The sequence below is a fragment of the Anastrepha ludens genome, chromosome 6, assembly GCF_028408465.1.
Source record: "Anastrepha ludens isolate Willacy chromosome 6, idAnaLude1.1, whole genome shotgun sequence".
Lineage (NCBI taxonomy): Eukaryota > Metazoa > Arthropoda > Insecta > Diptera > Tephritidae > Anastrepha > Anastrepha ludens.
The window spans coordinates 706,598-719,387 of NC_071502.1; the positions used below are offsets into that span (position 1 = coordinate 706,598).

General features: G+C 39.3%; 1 protein-coding gene across 2 annotated transcripts in view; it reads left to right on the top strand.

Annotated features, from left to right (window-relative positions):
* Window positions 1-12,790, top strand: part of LOC128866398 (rap guanine nucleotide exchange factor 4) — a 132,360-nt gene that overhangs the window by 21,412 nt on the left and 98,158 nt on the right. For both annotated transcript variants that reach the window (XM_054107100.1, XM_054107098.1), the window contains exons 3-4: window positions 8,424-8,566; window positions 9,788-9,879. In XM_054107100.1, coding sequence (XP_053963075.1) covers window positions 8,424-8,566; window positions 9,788-9,879 — 235 coding nt within the window. The remainder of the gene's footprint in view (window positions 1-8,423; window positions 8,567-9,787; window positions 9,880-12,790) is intronic.

A 12,790-nucleotide genomic window follows, 5' to 3' on the forward strand; every position in this document is an offset into this window, starting at 1 on the left:
CCATCGTCTACGATATTCGCCGTTGCCAACGTGCAAGGGTCCAAAAATCTTACGCAGAATCTTTCTCTCGAACACTCCAAGCGTCGCTTCATCGAATGTTGTCATCGTCCAAGCTTCTGCGCCATACGTTAGGACGGGCATGATGAGAGTCTTGTAGAGTGTTAGTTTTGTTCGACGAGAGAGGACTTTACTGCTCAATTGCCTACTTAGTCCAAAGTAGCACTTGTTGGCAAGAGAGATTCTACGTTGGATTTCAAGGCTGACATTGTTATCGGTGTTAATGCTGGTTCCTAAATACACGAAGTCTTTTACAACCTCAAAATTATAACTGTCAACAGTGACGTGGGTGCCGATACGCGAGTGCGCCGACTGTTTGTTTGAAGACAGGAGGTACTTCGTTTTGTCCTCGTTCACCACCAAACCCATTCGCTTTGCCTCTTTATCCAGTTTGGAGAAGGCAGAACTAACAGCGCGGTTGTTAAGGCCGATGATGTCAATATCATCGGCGTACGCCAGCAATTGTACGCTCTTATAAAAAATTGTGCCTGAGCGATTAAGTTCTGCGGCTCGTACGATGCTCTCCAACATCAGGTTAAAGAAGTCACACGACAGCGAGTCACCCTGTCTGAAACCTCGTTTGGTATCAAACGGCTCGGAGAGGTCCTTCCCAATTCTGACGGCGCTGCTGGTGTTGAGCAACGTCATCTTACATAGCCGTATTAGTTTTGCGGGGATACCAAATTCAGACATCGCGGCATACAGGTAACTCCTTTCCGTACTGTCGAATGCAGCTTTGAAGTCGACGAAAAGATGGTGTGTGTCGATTCTCCTTTCATGGGTCTTTTCCAAGATTTGGCGTATTGTGAATATTTGGTCTATGGTAGACTTTCCAGGTCTGAAGCCACACTGATAAGGTCCAATCAGTTGGTTGACGGTGGGCTTCAGCCTTTCACACAATACGCTCGCTAGAACCTTATAGGCGATATTTAGAAGACTAATCCCGCGGTAATTGGCACAAATTGCAGGATCGCCCTTCTTATGGATTGGGCGGAGCACACTTAAATTCCAATCGGCAGGCATGCTTTCATCCGACCATATTCTGCATAGGAGCTGATGCATGCACCTTACCAGCTCCTCGCCGCCATGTTTGAATAGCTCAGCCGGCAGTCCGTCGGCGCCCGCGGCTTTGTTGTTCTTTAGCCGTGATATTGCTATTCTCACCTCGTCATGGTCGGGTAACGGAACGACAATTCCGTCGTCAACGATTGGGGTATCGGGATCTTCACATTCTCTATGACATGCGCAGCTGTCACCGTTTAACAGGTTCGAGAAGTGTTCCCTCCATAATTTAAGATTGCTCTGTACGTCAGTCACCAGATCACCGTCTTTGTTCTTACAGGACAACGCCCCGGTCTTAAAACCTTCTGTAAGCCGCCGAACTTTCTGGTAAAATTTTCGGGCGTTGTTCCTATTGGCCAGCATCTCAAGCTCCTCGCACTCACGTATTTCGGCCTCTCGTTTCTTCTGTCGGATAATACGTCTCTCTTCCTTTTTCAGCTCTCTGTAGCGATCCCACATGGCTCGCGTTGCGCCCGATCGCAGCGTGGCTCTATAGGCGGCATCCTTTCTTTCTGCGGCAGCATGACATTCCTCGTCGTACCAACTGTTTTTTCGGGCTCGCTGGAATCCGATTTCTTCTTCGGCGGCGGTACGTAGGGAACGAGAAATGTTGCTCCATTGCTCGCGCATGCCGGTTTGTTGGGCAGTGCTCTCCGAGAGCAGGAGTGAGAGTCGAGTGGCGAATCTTCTGGCTGTCTGTTGTGATTGCAGCTTTTCGATGTCGAACATTCTTTGCGCAGGTAGATGTACGTTTTTTGCTGCACAGAGGCGGGTGCGCAGCTTGGCTGCAACAAGGTAATGATCCGAGTCGATGTTGGGTCCTCGGATCGTGCGTACATCTAATACACTAGAAGTGTGTCTTCCATCTATCACAACATGATCGATCTGGTTTCGCGTTTTCCAATCAGGAGACAGCCAGGTAGCTTGGTGTATCTTTTTATGCTGGAATCTGGTGCTGCAGACTACCATGTTTCGGGCCCCGGCGAAGTCGATCAGCCTCTGTCCGTTACCGGATGTTTCGTTGTGCAGGCTGAATTTTCCGACTGTGGGACCAAAAATTCCCTCCTTGCCCACCCTGGCGTTGAAGTCGCCAAGCACGATTTTTATGTCGTGGCGGGGGCAGCGCTCATAGGAACGTTCCAAGCGCTCATAGAAGGAATCTTTGGTCGCATCGTCCTTCTCTTCCGTCGGGGCGTGGGCGCAAATTAGCGATATGTTGAAAAATCTGGCTTTGATGCGGATTGTTGCGAGACGCTCGTCCACCGGAGTGAACGACAGTACTTGGCGACGAAGTCTCTCTCCCACAACAAATCCGACACCGAATTTGCGCTCCTTTACATGGCAGCTGTAGTAGATGTCGCAAGGTCCTATGGTTTTCTTACCTTGCCTCGTCCATCGCATCTCTTGGATGGCAGTGATGTCAGCCTTTACTCTCACGAGGACATCAACCAGCCGGGCAGAGGCACCTTCCCCATTAAGGGACCGGACATTCCAGGTGCATGCCCTCAAATCATATTCCTTATTTCGTTTGCAGGGGTCGTCATCAGTAAAGGCAGTTCTCATCCGAGGCTTGTTAATTCTTTTCATTGGGGGGGATTTTTAAGTGGCGGGTCCCAAACCCAGCGCACAACCAGCTATCCTGGAATGCTTCGCCTTCTCACGTTAGCTCACTCCCGAACGGGTGTTCGGAAGCTACCCAGAGGATACGTGGGCTAATCCCGGCCGTTGTGAGCTGCTTGAACCATATGTAGAAGAATCGTCCTGGCCACTCCCAAGTGAATGGCGATCAGTAACTTTCCCCACTTGCGTGGACTTCTACACATGGAACCATCCTCTTAATAAGATATGTTGTATTTTAATATATGTATATAAACATGCATATACATATACAATTTCGCGCAATTTTCAAAAAGAACAAATCTATATGTAAAGATGCATACAAGTCATATGGACATATCAAATATACGAATCTATTCCGTACGCAAGCAAATGTAAGCTAATGTGCTTGAACTGCAAGCGAGAGCGCGGAACGAACGACAAAGAGCACAATCGGCCCCCGCGTTCGGCAACGTTCGACATCTGGCTCTGTCCTACTTGAGTGAGCATATATATGTATGTATATGCGCATTTGTATATAAATTCACATACTTGTATTTGCATATGCCTTCTTCCTGTGTGCATGGTAATGAACCATTTCTCTGTTGAGAATAGGAGATGATAGAAAAAGTAGGAAATGAGAGGGAGTGTTCCGAGTGTAATGTGTCTTGAAAAAGTCAAATCGATGATGGTGCCTCTTAGTGTTGTTGACTTATTAACGTCTGATGCACAATCGAAATTGAACATATCTTTCATGAATTTGATAAATGTTTCGTCATTTTTCACGTTTGTGTAAATGTAACTTGACCTATTCCATTGCAATTCCATTTACCTCCTCCTCTATATCCATACAAAATATCTATCAAACAAATAAAATTAAAATTTTGTTTTGAAAATTGCAACCATTCCATCTTATTTTCTTATGACGTTGTCACGTTAAACTATCGTCACTAAACCGACTTTACAGACAACCTCTTTTTTTTATGAAATATTTTTATTGTTTTGTGAACCAATATGTTCTAAAAAATAACGGTAGTATGCAGCGCGTCCGCCGTAGGTTAGAATCTCCGTGCATGAAACACGAAAATGATTGAAAAAGGAGGAGGAGCTTGGCCAAACTCCCAAAAAGGGTGTAAGCGCCAAATAATTTTAATTTTTTTGTTGAAAATTTTCGAATATTTTAAGATTTTTTATATCGAAATATTCTACGTGAGAGAATTAATTCTCACTGCATTCAAAATTCATAATAAATATATTAAAAGTGTACTATAAAACTTATTGCGATTCCCTTGTAATGCTAGTTAATACAATGACAAAGTCGATGCCCAAACACTGAAAAAGAGAACTCACACTCAGGAAATTAAAATCTTCAACTACCGATAAATCCATTCGTTCGCATTGTTTCTCTTTTCCATATGTCTACATAGATAACTGGTGAGTTTTGCACGGCGATGCCCACCCTCGGCATCCTATGTCCAAAAGTACTATAACTTTCGACAGATGTGGTCTGGTAGAGCATTGGCGTGGCAGGAATCTAGCCTTGTAAATCTCGAATGATACGCAAATGCCCCACTCTGCTGTGAATAATTTGTCGAATTTATGACTGGAAACGCAAGTGCGAACTAGTAATCGCTTATGTAAATCCAAAAAAAGCGTGCTGATGACAACGTAATCATTTGCCATCGAAATTTGCGGTTGTTTGGGTCACGCAATTTCTAATGTGCAATGTGTTGATATGTATTGTGGTTGTAGTTGTATGGATGTCGTTTGCAGATACTATCAACAATCACGCGGCCAACATTGAATATTTCAGCGTTATTGCAAAATATTTGCATACCTACTCAGTTGGAGATGGGCATGCATCGTCATGTACCCAGGAATATATTGACCATAAGCTCTAGACACTCCAGGATACACATTGTACTCACAGCGATGCTCTGTGAAAGCCATGTATCCGTTTATACATGACAGGGTAAGATAGGAAATGAGCCCTTCATTCGCTCATTATTTATCTCATTTTTCATTAACCTCTCTCTTTCCCTCTCTAGAATCTCACATTATGATGTGTGTTAAGCAACCCACACTTAAATTCATTCCAGCCTGTAAGTATGCAGCAAATTGCGTTTTTGTTTATCAATTCATTAGCCGTTTCTGTTGTGTGTCTATATCTGCATGCATGTGTGCATATTTGTGAAAGTTTAATTTTCATTTTTAATCAATAATACTTAAATTATTCCTAACGTAATTTTGTGGGCAAAAAATTTCGCGATTTACTTGTACTTAATTACATTTGTGTAAATTTGATAAATACACAGGTAAGCTGCGTATTTATTCGAGTTTGTCTGAATACCCACCTACTAAATTCAATAGTGTTGCTACGCCAATATGATTTTTTGTGATAAGCTACAAAAATAAAAACAGTAGTAATTAAATACAATATTAGCTTTTTAATATTCATTTGTAGTTCGCTGTCACTAATTACTAACTGTTAAGATTTTAATCCTTTTTAGGCTCTTTGGGAGAGGGACTTATAACATTTCCATTCAGTAACGTATTCACCGCGGGAACGAAATCACTTTTGATACTTAATATTCCTTGCTTCACTGATTGAACCTCTGTTTGTTCACTTGGCTTTAGAGACGCCCAAACTGTGGTGCAACAATATTCTAACCTCCAGCTTAAAGGTTTGATTTTTCGAGCATTCATCATAAGGGATTTTGTAACTTAACTAACTCTAGCAGGCTAGATTTTACTTAAATAAGACCTAAAAAGATCCACATCGCTTTTGGGATTAATGAAACTAAAGGAGATGATAAAAAGTACAAGAAATGTTTAAATTTGAGATCTGAAATAATTATCTGGGTTCGTAAGCGCACTTGTTAAATGTCATACGCTTGTGTGTTGTTCTTATGACACAAAGAAGGATAGAAACCTATACCAAATGAGATTTCAAAGCAGATAACTAATAGAATCCAGCATTTTATTTGCAAAGATTTGTGGTATCATACAGACATCTGCTTTGAATATCCCTGGGAAGCCTGTAGCAGCGTGTCCTGTGTATTTATATATGTCCACTTCTGTAAAATTGCAACAACTAATTGGAATGCACGCTGATTATTTTCTGAAATATCTCAAATGTAATATGCGTGGTCGAAATCTCAATGGATTTGCTTCATTATTGGGAACTTAATCCTACAATGACAACGTTTCTGTTTGAGAATTTTGTATTCTGTGTTTATTTCAACCCGCTTTTTTTGTAGATTTTTAAGCATTCAAAATTTAATTTATGCAACTGAATTGAGTATTGTACATACATATATCTGCTTATATATACATACAGTTCAGTTTGCATTGCTTAGTTTGTGGAGAAATTTCGTATGCAAAACACAAAACTGAACTTGGAACGTATTTGCGGGTATGTGCGTAACTCAGTGTAACCAGTAGTCAACCTTTTTGCAATGTTGTTGCTATTCGCCATTAAGTTCCCCCCTAAGAAGGGCCGAGGATTTCATGCAAGAATTTTATCAGCAGCAAACAGGGTTTTTATTGCGTAGCAATAAAGTTGACAAATTAAATACAATGCTTCCGCAGACAAAAAATTAATTCCATAATGTCAAATCATCAATTGGGTAAAGTTCTAAAGCTTAGGCTTGATTGAATCAGAAGTATTTTTTACTTCTACTACCATTGTAGAGTTGTTCTCAGCAGATTTTGCAAGTTTAACATTTTTTGGGAAATTTTGATAAAATCAAGCGAAATATTGGCTTGGTGCTGAAAAACTGGTTATCCACTAAATAATATACAAATACGTATATTTGTTTTTGATAAAAATATCATAATATAAATTTATTAGAAATAATTTGGAACATTTAAAAACTCCTGAGTATTTGAATTTGAATCAAAGTAAAATAACTGATGCACCTATTACAGGTTAAAAAAGTAGGGAACAGAAAGATGTTAAATAAACTTACAAAGTTATTAAAAACAACAAATAAATAATTTTTAGGTGTTTGGCCGATCTCCACAAATGGAGGGACCAACAGTTTTAAGCCTATTCCGAACGGTAGATATTTTCTTTGAGGAGCCTTTTTATCGCAGGTTTGCTATTGCCTGCCAAAGCGCGACCGCTATTAAAAAAACCTTTTCTATCCTTTTGGTGTTTCATGCACGAAGATTCGAACTTAGGCACTATGGAATGGTAGTTACGCACTTACCAATTCGGCTGAGGCGGCCGTAGATATTAGATTAAATTATGAACGTTCGCATAAAAAAAGCATTGTCAACACAAACCTTTCGTCAAATGAGTCAAATAATACACCCTAACTTTTATATAGTTGTTGTTGTTGTGTGAATGGCTGTGTTTCCTGAATTGAGAGGTATTGGATGGGGAAATTTAATAGCAGAAATAAATAAACCAATAAATGAAGAATGTTTTTTATATACATTCGTATTGGCGCAAACTTTACTTACATCTCCGCTTGCATCTCCATACATATGCATAAGGGGCGGCTGATACGAGTAATACCACACCTTAAGACACTCAGCAATGACTGATAACACTAACGACGTGACGGAAGCTAGAAATTATAGCTATTTAGAGAACAGCGCTGTGATTGAATACCCTGTTAAAAAGCAAATACCCCGAAATAAAATGTTTAGGAAATATTATCAGTCCTTGAGATCGACTATTTCAAAAAGGAAGAGAGACCTGTGAAGACGGCCCACGCCCAGTGATGATAGTAACCAAAAAATATTTTCGAAAAGTCGGTGTTTCACTTAAAGTGGATTAAACAGAAAAATAAAAAATATAAAACCATACTTTTCATTTATTAAGTACCTTATAGCGTACCTCGTACAAACATATGCGCTCAAATTTGCTGCGAGCTGGTTATCGGTCTGATATATACTTTTTGAATTTTTCTTCTTGATGAGAACTGGTAATTTATTATCGTTGCGAGCAGAGACGTCGTTATTCGCCTCTAAAACTTGTAGCCTTTCTTCTTTTTTCACTCGACCGATGCGATACATGCTCGCGTGCCAAAAATTGAGAGATTGTGATTCTACTTTATACTATTACTGACTCAATGTTTTAGCTGACTACTTGGGTATGGTGGTGGCGCCGAAAAAGTAGGCTTGTTTTCATCTGAATATACTCGTAATTGAGTTATTTTTAAGTTGGCATGTAGCAGGCTGTTTAATTGATAATTGTGCTACTGTCCTTATACGTACTACCAATTTACATATACCTTGGGAGGCCCAAATAAAGTGCTTACAGATCGATACCCTTTAATCTCTCTTTTAATTTCTCTTCACAAATGTTCAAAAATAAGAAAAACGAAATTAATATTTTTGATTCTTCAATCGTTAACCTTTTTTTTAACTTGTGGGATTTTCAGGGTCTCTATAAAAATATAAAATATAAAAAAAAAATAAAATTGTATACTCTAATATATTGTAATAAGAATAATTTATAATTTTTTGGACGTTTCTGAATGGAAATTAAAATTACTAAATCATTAATTTTACGAAAAATCGATGGGTGGGGCGGAAAAAATTGTGTGCTATTCCATAATTTTGGTATGTCTTTTATCCGTCCTAATAGTAATATTAAATTAATATATTATATCGAAATACGCTCCATGACCTTGTGTAGTGACGAAGGTAAAGAACTAATTTCCATTTCTTTAAATAATTTTATCTACTTCCAGTCCTTGTGATCGAAATTTACGCGATGCTGAATTGATATCCTGTCGTCTGCGGCGAGTGGAGCCATTGTGTCGTCTGCCCGGGTCAGCGTTGCAGCAACTGGCCATGTGCGGCTTTTATGAGGACTTGGAGAAAGGGGTGACACGTAAGTTTAGACGATAACAAACAGTTTTAAGTATAGACACAAAGTTTGTGCTTATACCTAGTAAACCTAGAAATCGGGACTGCAGATGTTGTGATGAATACAAATATACAAACCTTGAATTGAAATTCCATGCTAAGGTAACTTATATGGCGAAGCGACACGCAAATGTACAGAAATCAATGTTGATGGTGTAAAAGTATAGTAAATAAATTACTTTTTAAGAACTTCATCCGTGCCCTTTCTACTCGTAATTAAATTAAGGGGGAACGCCACTGTGGGGGGTAAAAAAATAGTCGATTTTTGGGATGTTTTTTTGTAAGTAGGAATGATTATTCGAGGATCGGACAAAAGGCAATTTATTATATATGTATTAAAATATGTTGATGTAAATTTTTATTAAAAAATATTGAAAATTTACAAATTTATGTAAATAAACGTAACGCATTAAAAAAAAATGACGTCATCTGGTGGCAGCGATACAGCAATGAATAATCATCTGAAATCAAAAAAACAAAGATTTTATTAATCTACACAATAGTGGCTATCAATGTACGTAGCCGGTTGTTTCGTTTTTTTTTTTTGACAAAATGATGGTGATTTGAAATTCGATGTGTGTTTTTCACCTTTTTTTTGATTTTCAACAGTCCCAAAAAAATAGTTATTTCCAAAATTTTGAAAATCGGCTACGTACAACGATAGCCAATGCGATAACAAAAATTTTGAAAAAAAGAAAATTAAAATCGGTGCATTAGTCTTCGAGAAATCGTTGCCACCGTATCAAAAAATGTCGTTTGGAGAAAAACGCGTTTGAAATAAAGCATCGTATCGTAAGCGCTACGGGGCCGAACCGACGGGCGCTCACTTAGGTGCACATAGAATCGGGAATAAAGCGAATTTCGCTTTAAAATTTTTACCACATTTTCTTGAGTAGTTATACTAACAATTTATGCAAAAAAAAATCGATTTTTTTGAATTTTCACAGTGGCGTTGCCCCTTAACTCGAAATATGAATGACAACATTTCATTTTCTGTATATTTTTTCTCAATATAGAAATACGCGCTACCTTACTGCAGCTATGGATATATGCATTTAAATTTTTATTTTGGCCCCGCGCCTAAAAGTATGCTTTGCTCCAATTGAGTTTATGGCTTATCGCCAAGTTAAAATATTATTGCCATATTTTTCCGCATCTTCATTATATTTTTTGTTCGTATTTACAGTATTCCGTGCTGGCGAACAGGGTCGCTTTTGGTATGCTGTTCTCGGTGGTTCGCTCGAAGTTCGTTATCACGCTTCAGATACTGATGGCAAGGTAAGTAAATGCACTAAACCTCAGACGGTAGATCAGTAATTATTTATGAGCGAAAAAAATGTTCAAAAAGTATAGATACAAAATTTCACATTTTCCACGATAATACCTTGCAATTTTTAACGTAAAACACATTATATATATATATAATTGGAGCTTACACCCTTTTTGGGTGTTTGGCCCCTATTAGAACAAAATGTTTTTGTTCATTTTAATGCTACACGAAGATTCGAACCAACGTTCTCTCAATTCCGAATGGTAGTCACGCAGTTAAGTCTCAGCACTGGAATCTTAATAAATACTTTATTCTATATATAATATTAAGATCAAGTTGCTAGTGTTGAATTTCACGTTGGCAAATTAGTTCGTAACGCAGCCTCGTAAAACAGAAACGAAAAAGGAACATATACACTTATACACTTATGTACATATATACGCATGCATATAAAAATTCACGTTTCGGATGAGCTGCTTTTTGGCATTTCAAAAATTCAAATCAATGCAACCAATCGCATAAAATAGTACCAGTAGCCCGTTTAATTAGAAATTTCTACAATAAAAATTCTCTATTGTACAATGAAAACTGTGACAAGATGACGCCGAGGAAAGCAACAATGAATCGCAGGGCACAGAAACACATTTCAACTATTGGTTTTTGTTAGCACTTTGTATTTATTATTTAGTATTTGTGGCCCACACATTTCTTAGAGAATTTAATATTTCAAAAAAAATATAAAAATATGTTATTTAACCTTTATGTGCACACACGTGGTAGCCGGGTACTGAAATGCTGATCTTTTACATGTTTTCATGTACAATTTTGTTGTATACGATTGATTTCTATTCTGGTATTCATTAAGATAGTAGTAGTAGGCTGAGGTGCCAGACTGGCACTACCCAAGTAGCACTAAAGTGCCTTTTTGAAACCATTATGAGACCACCATTAGGCAGATATCTGCAGCCAGTCGGAGCTGTTGATGTAATGGATAAAATGGATGGGATTTAGGGTGGATCACTGCCCCAGGCTGTCGAAGAAAGAAGCACACAGTGTGTTTAATCTCAGAGAAAGTGCTCACCAATATCCTTCTCTGAAAGGTCCCCACAGCTTCTGCAATGGAGGTTAAATGGTAAACATAGCTTTTCTGCGTGTGTGCCAATCGTCCAATGACCGGTAAACATAGCTATGAGTTTGGAAATAGTTTTACAATATTTATTTAATGTTTACTACATTTGGTTGATTAATTAGCACAAGTTTTAGCTTTTGAAATTGCCCCAAACTGCGCATCCAACACATAGATTCCTCGTCTTATGCCAATTGATTATGATTGGCTGAGCTACTAAGAGTACTTCCTTCGTCATTAATTGGGTAGACTAATATAAACCTTTTTTTAATTTTTGTTATAAAGTTTCGTAGTGTCAATGTAATTCACCGGTCGTCTTTGTCTAAGTCATCTAAAGGTAGGCCCAGGAGACTGGCTGTGTCGATAGGTTGGGTCCAGAGGAAGGGGGATGTTAGATGAGTGAGCTTGGTGGGGCATTTGAAAAGGTGGTTAGTGTCGTGCGGGGGGCCTTCACATGCACGACAAATGTTTGGTATGTCGGGGTCAAAACATAATGTGTCAAGGTTAGGTGGGTCTCACGGGGAAGCTGGAGCTGGAATTGCAGTGTTTTGGCAAGTCTGGATTCACCGCAGTGAAAAAGCGAGAAAGATTGGTGATGTAATCGTTCACTTTGGCGCACAACACATCAATACCATTTCCTGACGCCATTACCGTGCGATTGTCAGTGTAGGAGACCAGGGAGACTCCCTTTAATGACTGGGGAAGCTTCGATATATACATAGAAGTGGAACAGCAAGGGTGCGAGGACACCTACTCTGCGGAACACCTTGCTTTAACTTCCTCTGTTTAGAGATTTGGTCTCGAAAAATCACTGACGAGTTGGTCGACACAGGACAGTCCTCTCGTAGGGGCGGTTTTGGTTAAGCCCGCGGTTTTGGCAGCCAGTTCTACGTTACCGAAATGACTCGGGTTTTTCCCAACAAAGGGCTGTCGTCCCAACCAACTATCCCTGTCTAGTGAACCGTATACATCCGGTGTCTGGACCTTGCCGTCATTTCGAGGTCTTTTAAAAACTCTACCGTGAATTCGTGGATGTCATCAAAGACGGACTATTTTCTTTGAAACATGTATACGCGGCTAGTGCTTATATGCCAATTATGTTGTCAAAATTATACAGAGCATTTTTGCACTATATTATCAAAAGGTGTTTTTTAAGGTTTTCGGGGGCGAAAAAATTGAATCGGCCGTTTATTTTCTCTGTAAGGGCCGTTAGCGTGCCCTTTGGTGCAAAAGAACATAGTAAATTCCACATTTGCGATGTAGCATGCTTACCTAATTACTTGAAAATAGTTCGCGTGATTTTACAATATGATGGATGCAATTCGTTGAAGGAAAACTGCAATAATGCGTGCGACTGTGTAAATTTGCTTGTACAGCAGGACTTTCGTTTTGAAAAATTTTCTCGTCAGAAAACACAATGTTCGGAAATTGCCCGTTTTCGGCCAAGCGAAACAACTCTTTCGTTCTCTCAAGTGTGGCTTGTTGATGCTTTGGTGTGAGATCATGCGCCTTTTGGATCTTGTAAGGCTTGACTTTGAAATCATTTTTCAGTGTGCTGCGAATGCTACGGTCAGATATTTTCAGTTCTTTCCCCATTTGATTGGCACTTCGTCGGGGATTTCGCTCAAGTCGCTTCTTCACCTTTTGGACTATTTCACGTGACGTTGCAGTCTTTTGCTGACCATCTCCATGACGTTTCGCGATGGTGCCGGATCATTGTAATGAGTAATGGTGCGATAAACAAAAATTTGATTTACTTTAAAGTACTCGAGCTCACGCTTACAGTGATCTGG